Here is a 16,157-nt window from a genome sequence, read left to right on the forward strand (position 1 = left end):
TCTTAAGAGACTTTGTAAAATAAAAAAGCAGCAGAGCAGAATGCAACTGCAATGTGCAAATGAAGTGTGCACCACCACAATGTACACATATAGTCATTTCATAGTGTCACATTCAGTGTCACAACATCAAGAAGCCTAGGTCTATCTCATACTACAATTACAGCACTTTAATTCCCATGGCTCTGCCCTTGAGAATCTTGGGATGTGTAGTTTGGTAAGGCAGTATCCCTATTGGCATAGAATTCTAAATACCTCTCAAAATCACAAATGTTATTAATCCAGAAAATGGCACTACAATTGTTACCAAGTAGTATTAAAGCGTTATAACTTTATAGTATGAAAGTTGACTTACACAAAGTAGGACAACATCCTTAGGATTTGACAGCACTAATGTAAAAGAATATAGTAGACAGCACTAATACAGAGATAGCCAACCCATAACAAGATGTTTTCTGAAAATGTGTGCTATCTGGGAAATGAACTATTATTGACGTGACAAATGAAGAGAGTTGGAGGCTGCGTTTTTACCTAGAATAAAGGGAAATTTTGTGGGATTGTATACTTCCAAAGTGTGCCTCTTTGCCATTGGAATACAAAATCTAGAGAAGAGACTTTTTTCATCCCAAAGCTCAATCATTTTGTCCCTGAGAACTCTCTTGTACTGTGTCAGTGACTCTACTCATCCAGGTGTTTTCAACTTCTGGAAGCCTCAGCTGATTTGGCCAATGATCAAGGATTCTGGGAGTGGAAGTCCAAAATAGACCAGAGTTTGTTCTATATCAGTGGTTCTCAACCTGTGGGTCCCCAGATGTTTTGACCTTCAGCTCCCAGAAATCCTAACAGTAAATTGACTGGGATTTCTGGGAGTTGTAGGCCAAAACGCATGGGGACCCACAGGTTGAGAACCACTGTTCTATATGATAGAATCTCAAAATAGCTTTAATGAGGCTTTTTCATTGATGATAAGACTAACTGTTGTGCTTTACTTTCAGAAATGAATGTTTCACATAGCCTAGTCCTAACAAAGTCATTCTTCAGAATGTTATATTGGGTATTTATGAGTCATCACAAAATAGGGAACTTCATACAACTGGTCAGGAAAACGATTCCCCTGTTCTAGAACAGAGTTTTTCATCTTATTGAGCTCTGGAAGATGATGCCTTTAGTTCAACATATCTGGAAGGTACTATATTGGGAGTAATTTATTCCATCTTGGAAACACCATGAAGAGCCTGCAAGAAAGTGGCAGCCTGTGGTTCCTCGGTAAGAGAAGGAAAACACTTATCTAGTGTAAAAAAACAACCATTAGATTTCTTTGAAACACTTCAGCTATTCTCATTATTATTTATGTTGTCAGTTACTTTTTACATTAGCTAACATTGCATGGCTTTCACTTTTGAACTGCACACATTTATTTTGGAACTGTATATTTTTTTTTCCTGGAAAGGCACATTGTGTCCTTGTTGCAATTTAAAAACAAACAAAACAGTCCCATTACAACCCAAACAAATTTAGCGTGATTTACTCTGCCAAAGTAGACAATTTTTACTTCAGTTTGGTTACCACTGATTATAACTATCGTGGGGATATTTCCATGACCATCTATTAGAATTCCAACTTACTGGTGATATTTGACAATCTTGAAGAAGCCACAATGGAATTTGATAAAGGAGCCAACTTCTTTAGCACAAACAGAAGAGATTTTGGGTATTCCTTAAGTGAGGCCAGAAGAAATATGGAGCCAAACAAAACATTTACACTATAATTTAAAGCATGTGCCTTTCTGCTTGTCAAGATATATAAATCCGTAAGCTTAATTACAGAATCACAAAACATGCTGTACTATCTAATGGGATGATACTCAAGATTGTAGTAAGGGTTTAAATCTAGCATCTCTAAATAAACACTTAAAATTAATTTTTTTGCTCAAATTTGACATTCACACTTAACATCCTGGACATTTTTATGCAAGTTTCAGTCTGATCAATAAACTAGCTTTGGTAGGGGAGGGATTGTTGGCTTTGAACCATTTTAGACCTTGATGATAAAAGGAACCTTAAGCATTGCTGTCGAGCTTCTGTTTTGTCACCTTGTAAATACATATATTTCATAAAATACACAAGTGTACAGTATTACGTCAAATCTCTTATACCAATCCAAGGACATTTCCTAATGCTTCACAAAGGCAGTCCTATGTACTGCTACAAGAATAAAATACTCACCTGTCTCTGTATGCTGTCAAGTATTCCTTACAGAAGATTTGCTATATTCCTCTAAAAATAACACTTTCTGCCACGTACATTTTTAAAAGTGGTCAGAAGCTGAATTTAGATACTCCTCCAAGTCTTGGCCCTTGCACCTAAATTCTGCTGATGTATTACTAACTGTATTTTTCAGTAGGGAAAACCTTTCAATTAATGTGTCATACAACCATAAAAAAATGGCTGTAAATGAAAAGGCCTTGTGTCAAAAAAGCACAAAATTCCCTGCAGAAACTGTTCTAAAGGTAGGTGCCAAAACCAAAAAGGTTCTTCTCTGATCAGTATTAGTCCGACATCTATCAATAAACTGGACTTTGTTTTAAGATTTTTGTAAACCACTTTCTGAGTCCTTTGCTGGAGAAAAGCAGGTTTGAAAAAAGGTCAAGATCTTTCTCTGCCAGCAGGCTGGGGAGGTTGTGGGTGGGATTTGGGTGTGTGTGTTTTAAAATGCATTTTAATTGTATTTATTATATTTTTACTGTATTTTAACCTAACACACACAGTACTATTTAATTGTTTTTTAGTTTAAGTATTCACTTTAAATTGATCAAAGTGTGTGATTGTTAGATGTCTTGAGTCCCCTCAAGGCGGGGTATAAATAAATGAAATAAATAATACATATTATAAATTAAATATATAGATATTATGTTGGGTAAGTCAGAGATGAGCCTTAACATTTGGACAGTTTCATTAGACAGTTTTATTTAGATGGTTTATTTAAAGTTTGAATCTTATAACTATAGAGTTGGAAAAGGCCACATGGGCCAATCAATCCAACCTATTGCCATGTAGAAATAGCCAATCAAAGCTTTCCCAACAGATGGGCATCCAGTGTCTGTTTTAAAATCCTCCAGAGACGAAGACTCTTGTCACTCTCAAAGGCATCGTATACCACTCTTGAAAAAGTTTTTCCTAATGTTTAGATGGAATCTCTAAACCCAAAATGGAATTCCATTCTACTGGCAGGGAAGCTATCAGCTATCATTATGCCATTACGTTATTACAGTATGCAATAACGGCCCAGGTAGGCAAATAATTTGTGCTGGCACAAGGCAGCTTCATATGTTCTGTAACATGGAAGCGTTCTTTTTGTGATTAAAAAAAATGCTCCGTACAATACAGTTGTTATTCTACTTACTGGTAACACTTTCCCTGAAGGCGTGTTCATACAGCCAGCTTGCCTCTGTCTGCACTGCAACAGACACTTCCAAGTGTTCCTGATGTGTATCAGCAGCAATAGGATACAATGCCCCCCTTTCAATAGATAGAACATACATTGTAATAAACAAGCTATTATTAATTATTAATTATTGCTGTGAGCTAAATAATTACTTTATCTTCCATACCAAACTCTAAAATCTTTTTATCATTTTGATGACTATAAGTGATCTCTCTTTCTCATTGTTGTAAGCAGTGGAAAAGAAAACTACTAGAAGAAATGTATTAATGAGCATGACAGTAAAAATTCCACTGTTATCACTGGGAGCACTAACTCCCTTTGTTTTGGAAACACCCACTCATTTGTTATGTCTACCATAGAAAAGAGAACTGATAAATGTGCATCTTTAAAAAAAATTACAGGGAAGAAGGAAAATCACACAAAAGCTTGAGGATATTATGAAAGTGTTTAAATATGGATTGTTTTGCCCTTCAGTCTCAAAAATTTACCTCCCATCCCTGCAAGTCCCAGTCTTCTTCATTCAGGTATTTTCCAGCTGTTTTGGATTACAAGCACTATCTAAATCGTATTATTTGAGAATTATGGGGTTGGTCATCTCAGGTAAAGGAAGGTTGCTTTACATCCAATGGCAAGATATATAACAGACTATAACATCATTTCTCCCTTGCATAGGGGCTTTTGATATTGTTAGATTTGAACAAACTGGAAAATAATACATGTCAATGACTCACCCACTTAAATAGGAAATGGCAGGGTGCTCTCTTCTAATGCTGCCCAATATTGATGGGTGAGCCTTGGGTCCTGCTGAGCATAAACCAAAGGAAGCCTTCAACAACACATAGAATCACAGAATCATTGAGTTGGAAGAGATCTCATGGGCCATCCACTCCAACCTCCAAACCAAAGTAGTTATACATACAGTTGGACTATTTGCAGTTACAGCAGAAGGGCAAAATTGCCCAGCCTTTTTTTCATTTCCTGAGCAAGGCTATTTTTTTATTATTGTTTACTTGTCTAATTTGGAAAAAAAAACCCAAAACAAATCATATTGAGGCCTCTTTATTCCAACTCTTAATTTAATTTCCTAGTGTAATCAAATCCTAAAATGCTACCTTCAGTTGTTCCCGTTTTGCTCGATTCAACAGACTTCCTTTATGCAGCTAAAGTAAAACATTTCCTCTACAATGCAAAGATCTTCTTGCTTCTCGCAACTTGTTTTTTTTTTTTAACCACCAGCTCCATGTAACAACCTTCTTAATCCATAATAGATTTGCTTAAGACAGTGGTTCTCAACCAGATGTTTTGGCTTTCAACTCCCAGAAATCCTAACAGCTGGTGAACTGGCTGGGATTTCTGGGAGTTGGAGGCCAAAACACCTGGGGACTCACAGGCTCAAGAGTACGTTAAAATGCAGTACCTGTGCTTTTTGATGGGGTCTCAGTGGTTTGACGGGGAAATAATGCCGTCATTCCTGCAGAAGAGATAACATCTGATCCAGTCTCTGGGCTGCTATCCGTTATCTCCTCTTGGCTCTCTTTGTACGACCTTAGCCGACAGAATGAAAATGCATTACTCTTTGAAAACAAGGGCAAGAAATTTCACATCAACGAAGTGCAGTCTGTTATAATTTAATTCTAACATTCCAACAGTAGAAGTTTTGGAACTTTTCTCTCTTTTTCGATACCATCTGAAAATAAGCTGGTTTTCCATCCCTTTGGAACAGGTTTCAGGGCATAGTGGGCTAAAGTAGAAAGAAAGGACTCCCTCTCTCACAGTCTCTATCATCAGCCTAAATTCACTGGGAAGGGCTCGGCTTGATTCTCATATTCCACCACTATTGATCCAGAGTTTGGTCCTGCCCTAGGACACCATCTGTGTATAGACCTACTTATATACAGTACCTATAGAGCCCCTGGTGATGCAGCGGGTTAAACCACTGAGCTGCTGAACTTGTTGACCGAAAGGTCGGCGGATTGAATCTGGGAGAAGGGTGAGCTCCCACTGTTAGCCCCAGCTTCTGTCAACCTAGCAGTTTGAAAAGAACTTCCTCACAGTGAGAGCTGTTCGACAGTGGAACTCTCTCCCCGGGGCCGTGGTGGAGGCTCCTTCCTTGGAGGCTTTTAAGCAGAGGCTGGATGGCCATCTGTCGGGGGTGCTTTGAATGCGATTTCCTGCTTCTTAGCAGGGGGTTGGACTAGACGGCCCATGTGGTCTCTTCCAACTCTACTATTCTATGATTCTATGATTCTATGATTCTAAAACATGCAAATGTGAGTAGATCAATAGGTACAGCTCTGGCAGAAAGGTAACGGCGCTTCATGCAGTCATGTCAGATACATGACCTTGGAGGCATCTACGAACAATGCTGGCTCTTTGGCTTAGAAATGGAGATGAGCACCCCCCCCCCCCCCCCCGGACACGACTGGACTTAATGTCAGGGAAAAACCTTTACCTTTACTATGAAACCTGTAATACTTATATACAACTTTAAACCTTTAAAGGAATGCCAGTATGGTATAATGGTTTGAGCATTTGATAATGACTCTGGAAACCAGAATTCAAATCCTCATTTTGGGATGAAAACCCATTGGGTGATCCTGGGAAAGACACACCCTCAGCCTCAGAAAACCTTTTGGTGGCCTTAAGTTGGAAGTAACCTGAAGGCACACAACAATGACAACAGTAACACCAACCCAAGAATTAGTCAACTTAGTTGCAACTAATCAGAATGTAATACGGCAAATCCCATTATGAATGATCATGGGCAGGGTAAGGATTGTTTGATATTGTTGTTCTTACTTAGCTGAAGATATAGAAGTTATACTTTCAACTGCTTCTGATTCATCTTCCAAACCTGTTTATAGAAACACCATTAACACCCAAAAAGCATGGTATTTGCATGCTTAAATAAACACAAAGCTTGCATCCTGTTCTCTTCCAAGGGAACACAGACTATTTTTAATACAGACATCCATTACATAATTTACACTATAAAAAGAAACAAAGAAAACGACCACTTTTTCTCATGCTGAAAATAGCATAAGGGTGAGACATTTTTTTCTTAAAATAATGAAAGGAATCCAAGAAAAATGTTTCCTATCTTCCATAAAACATACCCAGCTCATTTTACAGTTGTATCTGTTCACTGTATCTTTCAAGACTTGTACTGACAGCGTTTCCTAATCTTATACCTTCTAGAAGTGATGGACTACAATATCTATGAATCCCAGCTGGCATGGTAACTGGGCATGAATACAAGGTTGAAAAAGGTTGCAATAAAGCAGGGATGGGCAAAGTGTGATCTGCAGACCACACAGATCTACAAGCACTGTATTTGGAGTCCACAGAGGTCTAAACCTTTTTGCTCCAGAATACCCCATAGAGGAAGGGGCAAAGCGGACATTTTGACCAAATGTGGAGCCTCTCAGGGAGCCCTCCATATCAAACAAATCTTTTTCAAAAATGTCCAACTTTTTTTTGTTCCAAAATGCCATTTAATGGCATTTCCACCATATGTTGCTCCCCTCCCCCAGCCAATTTAGGCCCAAGAGAAGCATTTTTAAAAACATGATCCAAGAATGCCCAAAAACATGGTGAAAATGCCCTCTATATCTCTTAGAAGGCTTTTGTGGGAATGATTCCCTCCTCAAAGAAGCTGATGTGGTGGTTGTGATGGCCTACAGTTTTCCCAGGCCTTGGAGGTGGGGAGAATGCACCCCTTTACCCCATCCAAAGTTTCCCTGCAATAAAGCAATATATTTCAGCATCGAGGGCATTTTTAAAGAGAGGACCATTTAGGCTTCAATGTCAGGTGGAGAAGACCTTTTTAAAGCTGACTTCAATTGTATCTCAAATGTGCCTCTTGTAGGAAATAATATAGGCAGAGCACTGATGGGCTGTGTAGGCAACAGTCTCTAATGGGTAACCAGCTGTTGCAAGAAATGCCTTGTTCTAAACACTTGGGGTATGATAAGTGCTGAAAAGTTTTTATCTGATCTGTGGACAGATTGCTAGAACAGACATTTACTCCATAAAACAGATGCTGAATTAGAAGTACTGTTGCATTAGTACTGTCTTAAGTACTTATTTCTGCACCTGTGTTATATCTGTTCCACCAGTGAAGCAATTCAAAGAAAGGTAAAACATTCTAGAAACCAAGTGGGACAGAAAAAAAATACCATTATTTTGGGCTGGGTGTGTAGTAATAGCAAGAAACCAAGCAAAATGTTACTGGTCTAAGAATGACTATTATAATATATAACTCTTTTATAAGAGATTAGTCTGAAATCATTGCTTTCCTTCCCTTGAATAATCCAGATATTCACTTTTCTTCCTCCATTCAAATATAGCAGACAGACAGTACCTGTGATCATGGCTAGCTCTGCCAGTACCATTTCATCACTGCTCTCATGCTGCAGATCTGCCATGCTATCTTCGGATGCCCTGTGTTGAAAATAAATTACATTTAGCCAGTGAAGAAAGGATATTGCTTTTAAAGCACTGAGCATAAATTAAGACAGCTGCCTAGCTTCATAAGATATTTAGTATTCTTTTCAGAAGTTTGATGTGAAAGAGAGTAATTATGCACGTGCTTTCTTGTTTTAGCCATATCTTTTCCTCCTGAATTTCAGATTTTCAAGGGTGGTTATCAGCTGCATTGGGAGGGAGAGCTTTTAGAATGGGTTCTAATGGATTTTGTGGATCTAAAGCAGTGGTTCTAAACCTGTGTGTGTGGAGCAATTGGTTAAACCCTTTTGCTGGCAGGACTGCTGACCGACAGATTGGTGGTTTGAATCCGGGGAGAGTGGGTGAGCTCCCTCTGTCAGCTCCAGCTCCCTATGTGGGGACATGAGAGAAGCCTCCACAAGGATGGTAAAACATCAAACATCCAGGCATCCCCTGGGCAACATCCTTGCAAGCGGCCAATTCTCTCACACAAGAAGTGACTTGCAGTTTTTTAAGTCACTCCTGACACAGACACACACACACACAAACCTGTGAGTCCTCAGATGATTTGGCCTTCAATTCGCAGAAATCCTAACAGCTGGTAGACTGGCTGTCAACTAAGACCCTGCTTTGCACTTTGTCCACTCCCTGCCCCTATGATACTCCGATGCACAAGTTTTACCTATCCCTTATAATTGACCATGTCCTATTTACTGGTATTTGAATCCTTGATGGAGTATATTGATTTAGATTTGTAATTTTATGTCTGTTTTTAATATAATTGTTTTGGTTCTGTCTTATGAGGTTGTCTATTATGCTTACTATGTTTAACTTTGTTGGATGGTGTTTTTTGACAATTGAATGTTTGTTATGTTCATGTTGGAAACCGCCCTGAGTCCTCTCGAGGAGATGGAGTGATATAAATAATAATAATAATAATAATAATAATAATAATAATAATAATAAATGTAATAATTATTATTATTTCTGAGAGTTGTAAGTCAAAACACTTGGGAACCCACAAGTTGAGAACCATTGATCTAAAGGGAGTTGACAAACTGGCAGAATTGGTACTTTATTTTTCCCATCCTTTGTTAACTGTAGTGGCATAAAGGCTTGGTTACCAGACAAAGCAAGATACAGGGCTTATGATCCTTAAAGGTTATTTGCATGACCCATCAGGTCACTGTGATAGGAAGAAGGCTACACTCTCCTCTTCCCCCCTAGCAATCAAGAAGTTACTGTAGTGTTACTCATGAAGCTCTGCAACAGAAATGCTAAACAGGAGCAATGGGAGATGATGGGGGCAAAGATACATCCTATTCCCTCCTCCAATCCATAGTGAGACCCAAACAACTTCTCTCCATCCCATCTAATGCTGATACTTAAACAGAAAATGAAGACTAGAAATGGAGGATGTAGAAAACAAGAGTCTGGAGATGTTTACTCGTTTGAACTGAAACTTCCATGCCCCAAAGCCTTCTATGGACTTCTAGTTTAACCAATTTTTACCCCATGTTACACAAAGTAAGGAAATGCAGTGTGTTTTTACCCCATGTTACACAAAGTAAGGAAAAACAGTACTGGCTTCAATCTGAACCAGCCCACTTTCCACTTAGGTTGGCATCGCCATTCTCTTTTATATTTCCCTTTGATAATATATAGTCTCATTCTCTTTTAAAAGCTATTATCATACCATAGACAATAAATATGTTATGTTTTGCGCTGCAAGGAAAGTATAGTCTTGCATATGTACTGAATTTGTTGCTAATTCATTTTATTGGATGTCTAGACATGCTTTAAGAGGGCATTCTCCCTCTCTTTTGCCAATACACTGTAACACTGTGACAAACCACAACTGAAAAATAAAAACCAAGTCATTATAGACTCAATATAACTTACCTGGTTGGATCATTGGTTGCTGGGGGTGATTGTCCTTTTCCAATGTCTTCATTGTCTGTTGGATGCAAACAGATGGAGATAACTTGACTTTCAAAATGTTCCTTTAAAATCTTATGATCTGGAAGCATAACCTTGAAAACTTTGCAGAAAAGTGTCCCTATTCCAGCTCAAGGCAAATGTGTTTAAGACTGCAATTGAATTCACCTGCTTCCAAATTGCCCTGCATAGACTCAGCTGTTCTGTTTTGGAAAGAATCCACCATGATATTCAGTTGGATTTGAGCTAATAAATCCCATTGAATTGCAATCAGAAATAATGAAAATAAGGAAGGGTGGTATATCTACTACAGAACATGCACATTCCTTAGGAAGAACTTCAAAGAGGCCAGCATATGATTCCACATCCGTAAGATAAGCCTTCACATTATCTTTTTCCAAATTCTTTTATGCTTTGATAGCTCTTACATCTGTTGGCCATATTAAGCTTCTATGGATACTACAGTTGCATAAGAAAACTACCTCACATATTATTTTTTTGCTTTTTCTGTTCCAACTTATGGTGACCCTAAGGCAAACCTTTTCGTGGCTAAGATTTCTTCAGAGGGGTTTGCCTTCCTCTGAAGCTGAGAGAGTGTGCCTTGACCAAAGTCACTAAAAGGGTTTCCATGGCCCAGCATGGATTTGAACTCTGGTCTCCAGAGTCATAGGATGCATCTATACTATAGAGTTAATACAGTTTACACAAGTTTAATTGCCATGGTTTAATTGCATGAAATGACTGGATTTGTAGTTTAGTGAAGCATCAGGACTCTTTTGGCAAAGAAGGTGAAAGACCTTGTAAAATTAAAACTCCCACGATTCCATAGCAGTGAAGCATGGCAGTTCAAGTGGTATCAAACTGCATTGATTCTACAGTGTAGATCAGGCATGGGCAAACCGACCCTCCAGGTGCTTTGGATTACAACTCCCACAATTCCTAACAGCCTGCCGGCTGTTAGGAATTGTGGGAGTTGTAGTCCAAAGCACCTGGAGGGCTGAAGTTTGCCCATGCCTTGTGTAGATGCACCAATAGTCCAGCATTAAAACCACTGCATCAGGTTGGTTCACAGTGATATCAGTGACTTTAAGGACTCCGTAGAAACTGTCTTGAATTTAAATTTATGGCTATGAGCCAGGCATGGGCAAACTTGGGCCATCCAAGTGTTTTGGACTTCAACTCCTACAATTCCTAACAGTTGGTAGGCCCAAGTTTTCCCATGCTTCCTATAAGTCATACAAATGCACATTTAACCTCCAAGGGATACTTGTTGGTTGGCTAGCAACAGCCTAACCAAGCTAGCTCTTGCTAAAATGGAACCAGGAGGATACGATTCATTGGCAGAATCCATCGTGCTGACTTCTTTTTCTCCTTCAGTTCTGAAAACACACAATGCAATGTCAATCTCTGTGTTGGGGATTTGACACTCACACTTTTTTATATTATTGGGGCACACAAAGAGAGCCTAAAGTTGCAAAAAGCTCTTTATCTTATGGGGAACTCACCTCTAAATGTTATTAAGTCATAATTTACATTTGAACACTGAACGCTTGTTGTAGACCAAGTAGCTAGTTGTCAGATAGAATTGGGCTGTGGCGCAAGCTGGTGAGCAGCCAGCTGAGACCAATCACTCTGACCAAGAGGTCATGAGTTCGAGGCCAGCTCGGAGCCTGCGTTTGTCTTTGTCTTTGTTCTATGTCAAGACATTGAATGTTTGCCTTATATGTGTAATGTGATCCGCCCTGAGTCCCCTTTGGGGTGAGAACGGCGGAATATAAATACTGTAAATAAATAAATAAATAAAGTTGAAAATGGAGGTGATTGCCCCTTAAAATATATGGCAGAATGGCTGTATTTCATCAATTCCAAGAAACACTTTTCCATCAAATAAACATATCTAAAAATGGGGTATGTCTTAAATTCATGGGTGCACCTAAGGTATATTTTTTGTTCTTGATGGTACTTAAAGTAGTGTGTGTCTTACAATTGATGGCGTCTTAGAATAGAAGAAATATGGTAATATATCATGGATCTTTCCATGATAGGGATGCTTCAGCTAATAATTTCCTATACTGATGGAAATTACATGATCTTTTGGATTATTTTAAAGTCTATTCCATTTTGGGCCCCATACATGAACTTTCTGTTTAGACCTGGATCCCATCTACAAGATCTCTCATTAAGTACATATATACTAGCATATATACACTGTCATATACAATCCAGATTTGCTTTGAACTGAATGATATGGCAGTATAGACTCTTATAATCCAGTTCAAAGCAGACAATCTAGATTTTTTATAAGGCAGTGAGGATCCCCTGGTGGTGCAAATGGTTAAACCCTTGTGCCTGTTGAACTGCTGACCAAAAGTTCTGCAGTTCGAATCCAGGGATCGGGGTGAGCTCCCATCTGTCAGCTCTAGCTTCCCATGCAGGGACATGAGAGAAGCCTCCCTCAGGATGATAAAACATCAGGGTGTCCCCTGGTCAACGTCCTTGCAGACGGGCAATTCTCTCACACCAGAAGGAACTTGCGGTTTCTCAAATCGCTCCTGACACGAAAAAAATATGGTAGTGTAGATGGAGCCTTAGAAATATAAATTGAGCATTCCTTATTCCAAAATATTCCAAAATCTAAAATCATGGTTGGCTGAGATAGTGACACCATTGCTTTTCTCAGAGTTCAATGTAAACAAACTTTGTTTCATGCACAAAAGTATTACAAATATCATCTAAATTTACTTTCAGAACATGTTAATAAGGAGTATACAAAACAGAAACATGAACTTTCTGTTTAGACCTGGGTCCCATCTCCGAGATCCCTCATTATGTATGTAATATACTGGTGTTCCAAAATATTTTTTTTAAAAACTCCAAAATCCAAAACACTTCTGAATCTAAGCATTTTGGATCATAGAAACTGAATTTCCTCTTATTGTGCATACTCCTGCTGTATGCGTAAGAAGAAGAAATTCAGCTTCTATGGTCCCTTCCACACAGCTGTATAAAATCCACATTGAACTGGATTATATGCCAGTGTGGACTCCTCAGATAACCCAGTTCAAAGCAGATATTGTGGATTACCTGCCTTGATATTCTGGGTTATATGGCCTTAGTTTGTTTACCTTTGGAGATAAAGCAGACTGACAGCTCTTACTCCCAGAGGTCCAGATCCCATTCACAAATTATTGTTTAATTGGACAACTTTTGCGGAATGTTTGGTCTCTCTCATCCTTCCTTTCTTCCACTAAAGCTGCATCTACACTGTTGTTTTAATGCAGTTTGACCCCACTTCAACTTCTATGCCTCAATGCTATGGAATCACAGTTGTAGTTTTGCTTGATCTTTATAGCCTTCTCTGCCAACGAGTGCTGGTGCCTTACATAGCAATGAGCCACTGCAGTTAAAGTGGTGCCAAACTGCATTAATTCTACAGTGTAGATGCAGCCTGGTACCCTTTCATCTTTGAAACCCATTCTTCCCACGGTGGTGCATTGACTTTCGACCGACACCTGAATCCTCTTCGCCTCCATCGCCTCTCTTATCGCGGTTCCCGGCAGCGCCTCCTCCTTCCATCCTGCTCAAAAATGCTCCTTGCAAAAAGGGCCGCGGCCCCTTTAAGAGGAACCAAAAGGACCGCTTTCAGAGGACCAGCGTTCGAAGCCCAGTTGTGACGCGCGCGCGCGCGGTGTTTTGCATCCCGTTTCCATGGAGACGCTGCCCGCGAGGGCTTCTACCTGGGTTGCAAAGATGCTGACGCTTTTGCAAAAGCCCCGCCTCCTGCTGGTGGCGCATGCTCGTGCCTCGTGGCTGTTTTTAGGATCTCTCTGCTGATTTTTCCTTGACCTCTACTAGGATAAAAAAAACGTTTTTTCCCCTGCTGTGATTCTTTTCAGGCGAGACGCTTAAAGGGGCATCTACTCTGTAGAATGAATGCAGTTTGGTACCACCTTGACTGCCTTGGCCTCATGCTATGGAATCATGAGTGTTGCAATTTTTGTATGGTTTTGCAAAAAGTCTCTGCCCAAGAGTGACCAAACTATAACTCCCATGATCCCATAGCATTCAGCCACTGCAGTCAAAGTGGTGTCAAACTGCATTAATTCTACAGTGTAGATACATCCCATTTTGGAAACCTATTGGATCACACTCTCAGCATCAGAGGGGAGCTCATCTGAACAAATTATGTCAAGAAAAGCCCACAATAGGTCAATATTAGGGTTGCCATCAGTTGCAAATGACTTGAACACCCATCACAATCTCATCATGGCCGCTATACAAATATTCAACCCAATGCAGCGTTAGCCATCTTTCCAAAATGACACAAGATGTATGTTTAAAAGACACATATTGTAAATAAAGACAGAGAGTGGGTTGTTCTGAGTTTTCCAGGCTGTATGGCCATGTTCTAGAAGCATTCTCTCCTGATATTTCGCCCACATCTATGGCAGGCATCCTCAGAGGTTGTGAGGTCTATTAGAAACGAGGCAAGTGGGGTTTATATATCTGTGGAATGTTCGGGCTGGGGGAAGAACTCTTGTCTGTTTGAGACAGGTGTGAGTGTTTCAATTGCCCACCTAGATTAGCACTGAAAAGCCTCTCAGCTTCATGGTCTGGCTGCCTACTGCTTGGGGGGGGATCCTTTGTTGGGAGGTGTTAGCTAGCCCTGACTGATTCATGTCTGAAATTTCTCTGTTTTCTGAGTGGATCAAGAAGCATGAAAGATATTGCAGACTAACTCAGCCAGAGAAGTCAGCCTTAGCAGAGCAATTGATGGACCAACCTGGACACAGCATATTATTTGAGAACACAGCAATGCTAGACCACTCTAACAACCACCATGTCAGACCACACAGAGAGGCCATAGAAATCCTCTAGCATGTAGACAATTGCAACAGAAAGGAGGAAACCATAACAATGAACAAAATCTGGCTACCAGTATTAAATACTCTACATTTAGGACAGTAAATAAAGAACAACACTCTGAAAACAGAAGAATTACAGACATGAATCAATCAGGAGCTGCTAACACCTCCGAACAAAGAATTGCCCCAGGCAGGAAACAGCAAGGCCTTGAAGCTGAAAGGCTTTTCAATGCCAATCAAGGCAGTCAATTGAAACATTCACATCGGCTTCCAACAGACAAGAGTTCTTTCTTCCATCCTGGACCATCCACAGATATGTAAACCTCGCTGGACTAGTTTCCAACAGATCTCACAACCTCTGAGGATGCCTGCCATAGAAGCAGGTGAAACGTCAGGCCCAGAAACTTCACAGTAACCCAGGGATTCCAGCCATGAAAGCCTCTGACAAAAGAAAAAAAAGCTTTTACAATCATCTCAAATCAGACTGTGGTGTAAAAGTGCATCCTGATAATCGTATGAGGCTCCGAAAGTTTTTTTTTTTTTTTGTGGCCAAGATGCCAAAAGGGTGAATTTCTGGGAGATTCGATTCACCTTTTAGGTAAGGCATGATTCAGCCTTGCATTCTTTAAAAATCAAGACATAACAATTTTTTTCTGAACCAGAAATGTAATCCAGGACACTTCCATTGCTGTTCTTTGAGATAGATACATACATGGGTAAGATATTTTATTTTGACGATGTGTGTGCCTTCCTGCTTTCCCCACTCTTGACATTTACCCACTTCTCTGTTATGTGCAGGATTTACTTCTCAATGGATCTGTATAGGATTGTGCAATATGAATACATTTTCCTTATGATAGTCCATCTTCCATGTGTCGTGAATACTATTCAGCTCAGACACTACTTTTAAATCTTGTCACTTCACACATCCAACCCACCAAGCATAAGAAGTAATGGCAAAGAAGGAGAAAAGGAGTCCTCGTGGGTAAGTTAAACATGAGTCACCAATGGGATTTTGGCCTGCATCAATAGGAGTCTAGATCCAGGGAAGTCACGCTACCCCTCTATTCTGCCTTGGTCAGACCACACCTGGAATCACACTGTGTCCAATTCTGGGCACCACAATTGAAGGGAGATGTTGACGAGTTGGAAAGTGTCCAGAGGAGGACGACTAAAATGATCAAGGGTCTGGAGAACAAGCTTAAAGAGCTGGGCATGTTTAGCCTGCAGAAGAGAAGGTTGAGAGATGACATGATGGCCATGTATAAATATGTGAGGGGAAGTCATAGGGAGGAGGGAGCAAGCTTGTTTTCTGCTGCCCTGGAGACTAAGACGCGGGACAATGGCTTCAAATTACAGGAAAAGAGATTCCACCTGAACATTAGGAAGAACTTCTTAACTGTGAGAGCTGTGTTCAGTAGTGGAACTCTCTGCCCCAGAGTGTAGTGGAGGCTCCTTCTTTGGAGG

The 16,157-nt window shown here is 39.9% G+C and overlaps 1 protein-coding gene across 5 annotated transcripts in view; it reads right to left on the reverse strand.

The window, feature by feature from the left end:
* Positions 1-13,553, reverse strand: part of erich6 (glutamate rich 6) — a 40,131-nt gene extending 26,578 nt beyond the window's left edge. The window contains exons 1-7 of one of the 5 annotated variants that reach the window (XM_008106181.3): positions 13,338-13,553; positions 9,790-9,844; positions 7,805-7,884; positions 6,241-6,295; positions 4,859-4,986; positions 4,173-4,245; positions 3,400-3,515 (exon numbers count right to left, since the gene is read on the reverse strand). In XM_008106181.3, coding sequence (XP_008104388.2) covers positions 3,400-3,515; positions 4,173-4,245; positions 4,859-4,986; positions 6,241-6,295; positions 7,805-7,884; positions 9,790-9,844; positions 13,338-13,401 — 571 coding nt within the window. In that variant the 5' untranslated portion in view covers positions 13,402-13,553. Of the gene's footprint in view, positions 1-3,399; positions 3,516-4,172; positions 4,246-4,858; positions 4,987-6,240; positions 6,296-7,804; positions 7,885-9,789; positions 10,084-12,950; positions 13,193-13,337 lie in introns of those variants that run through there. The other 4 variants (XM_062976673.1, XM_062976674.1, XM_008106179.3 and 1 more) reach the window with 4 other exon arrangements.
* Positions 13,554-16,157: the final 2,604 nt, after the last annotated feature.

Source organism: Anolis carolinensis, chromosome 3, assembly GCF_035594765.1.
Source record: "Anolis carolinensis isolate JA03-04 chromosome 3, rAnoCar3.1.pri, whole genome shotgun sequence".
NCBI classification, from domain to species: domain Eukaryota; kingdom Metazoa; phylum Chordata; class Lepidosauria; order Squamata; family Dactyloidae; genus Anolis; species Anolis carolinensis.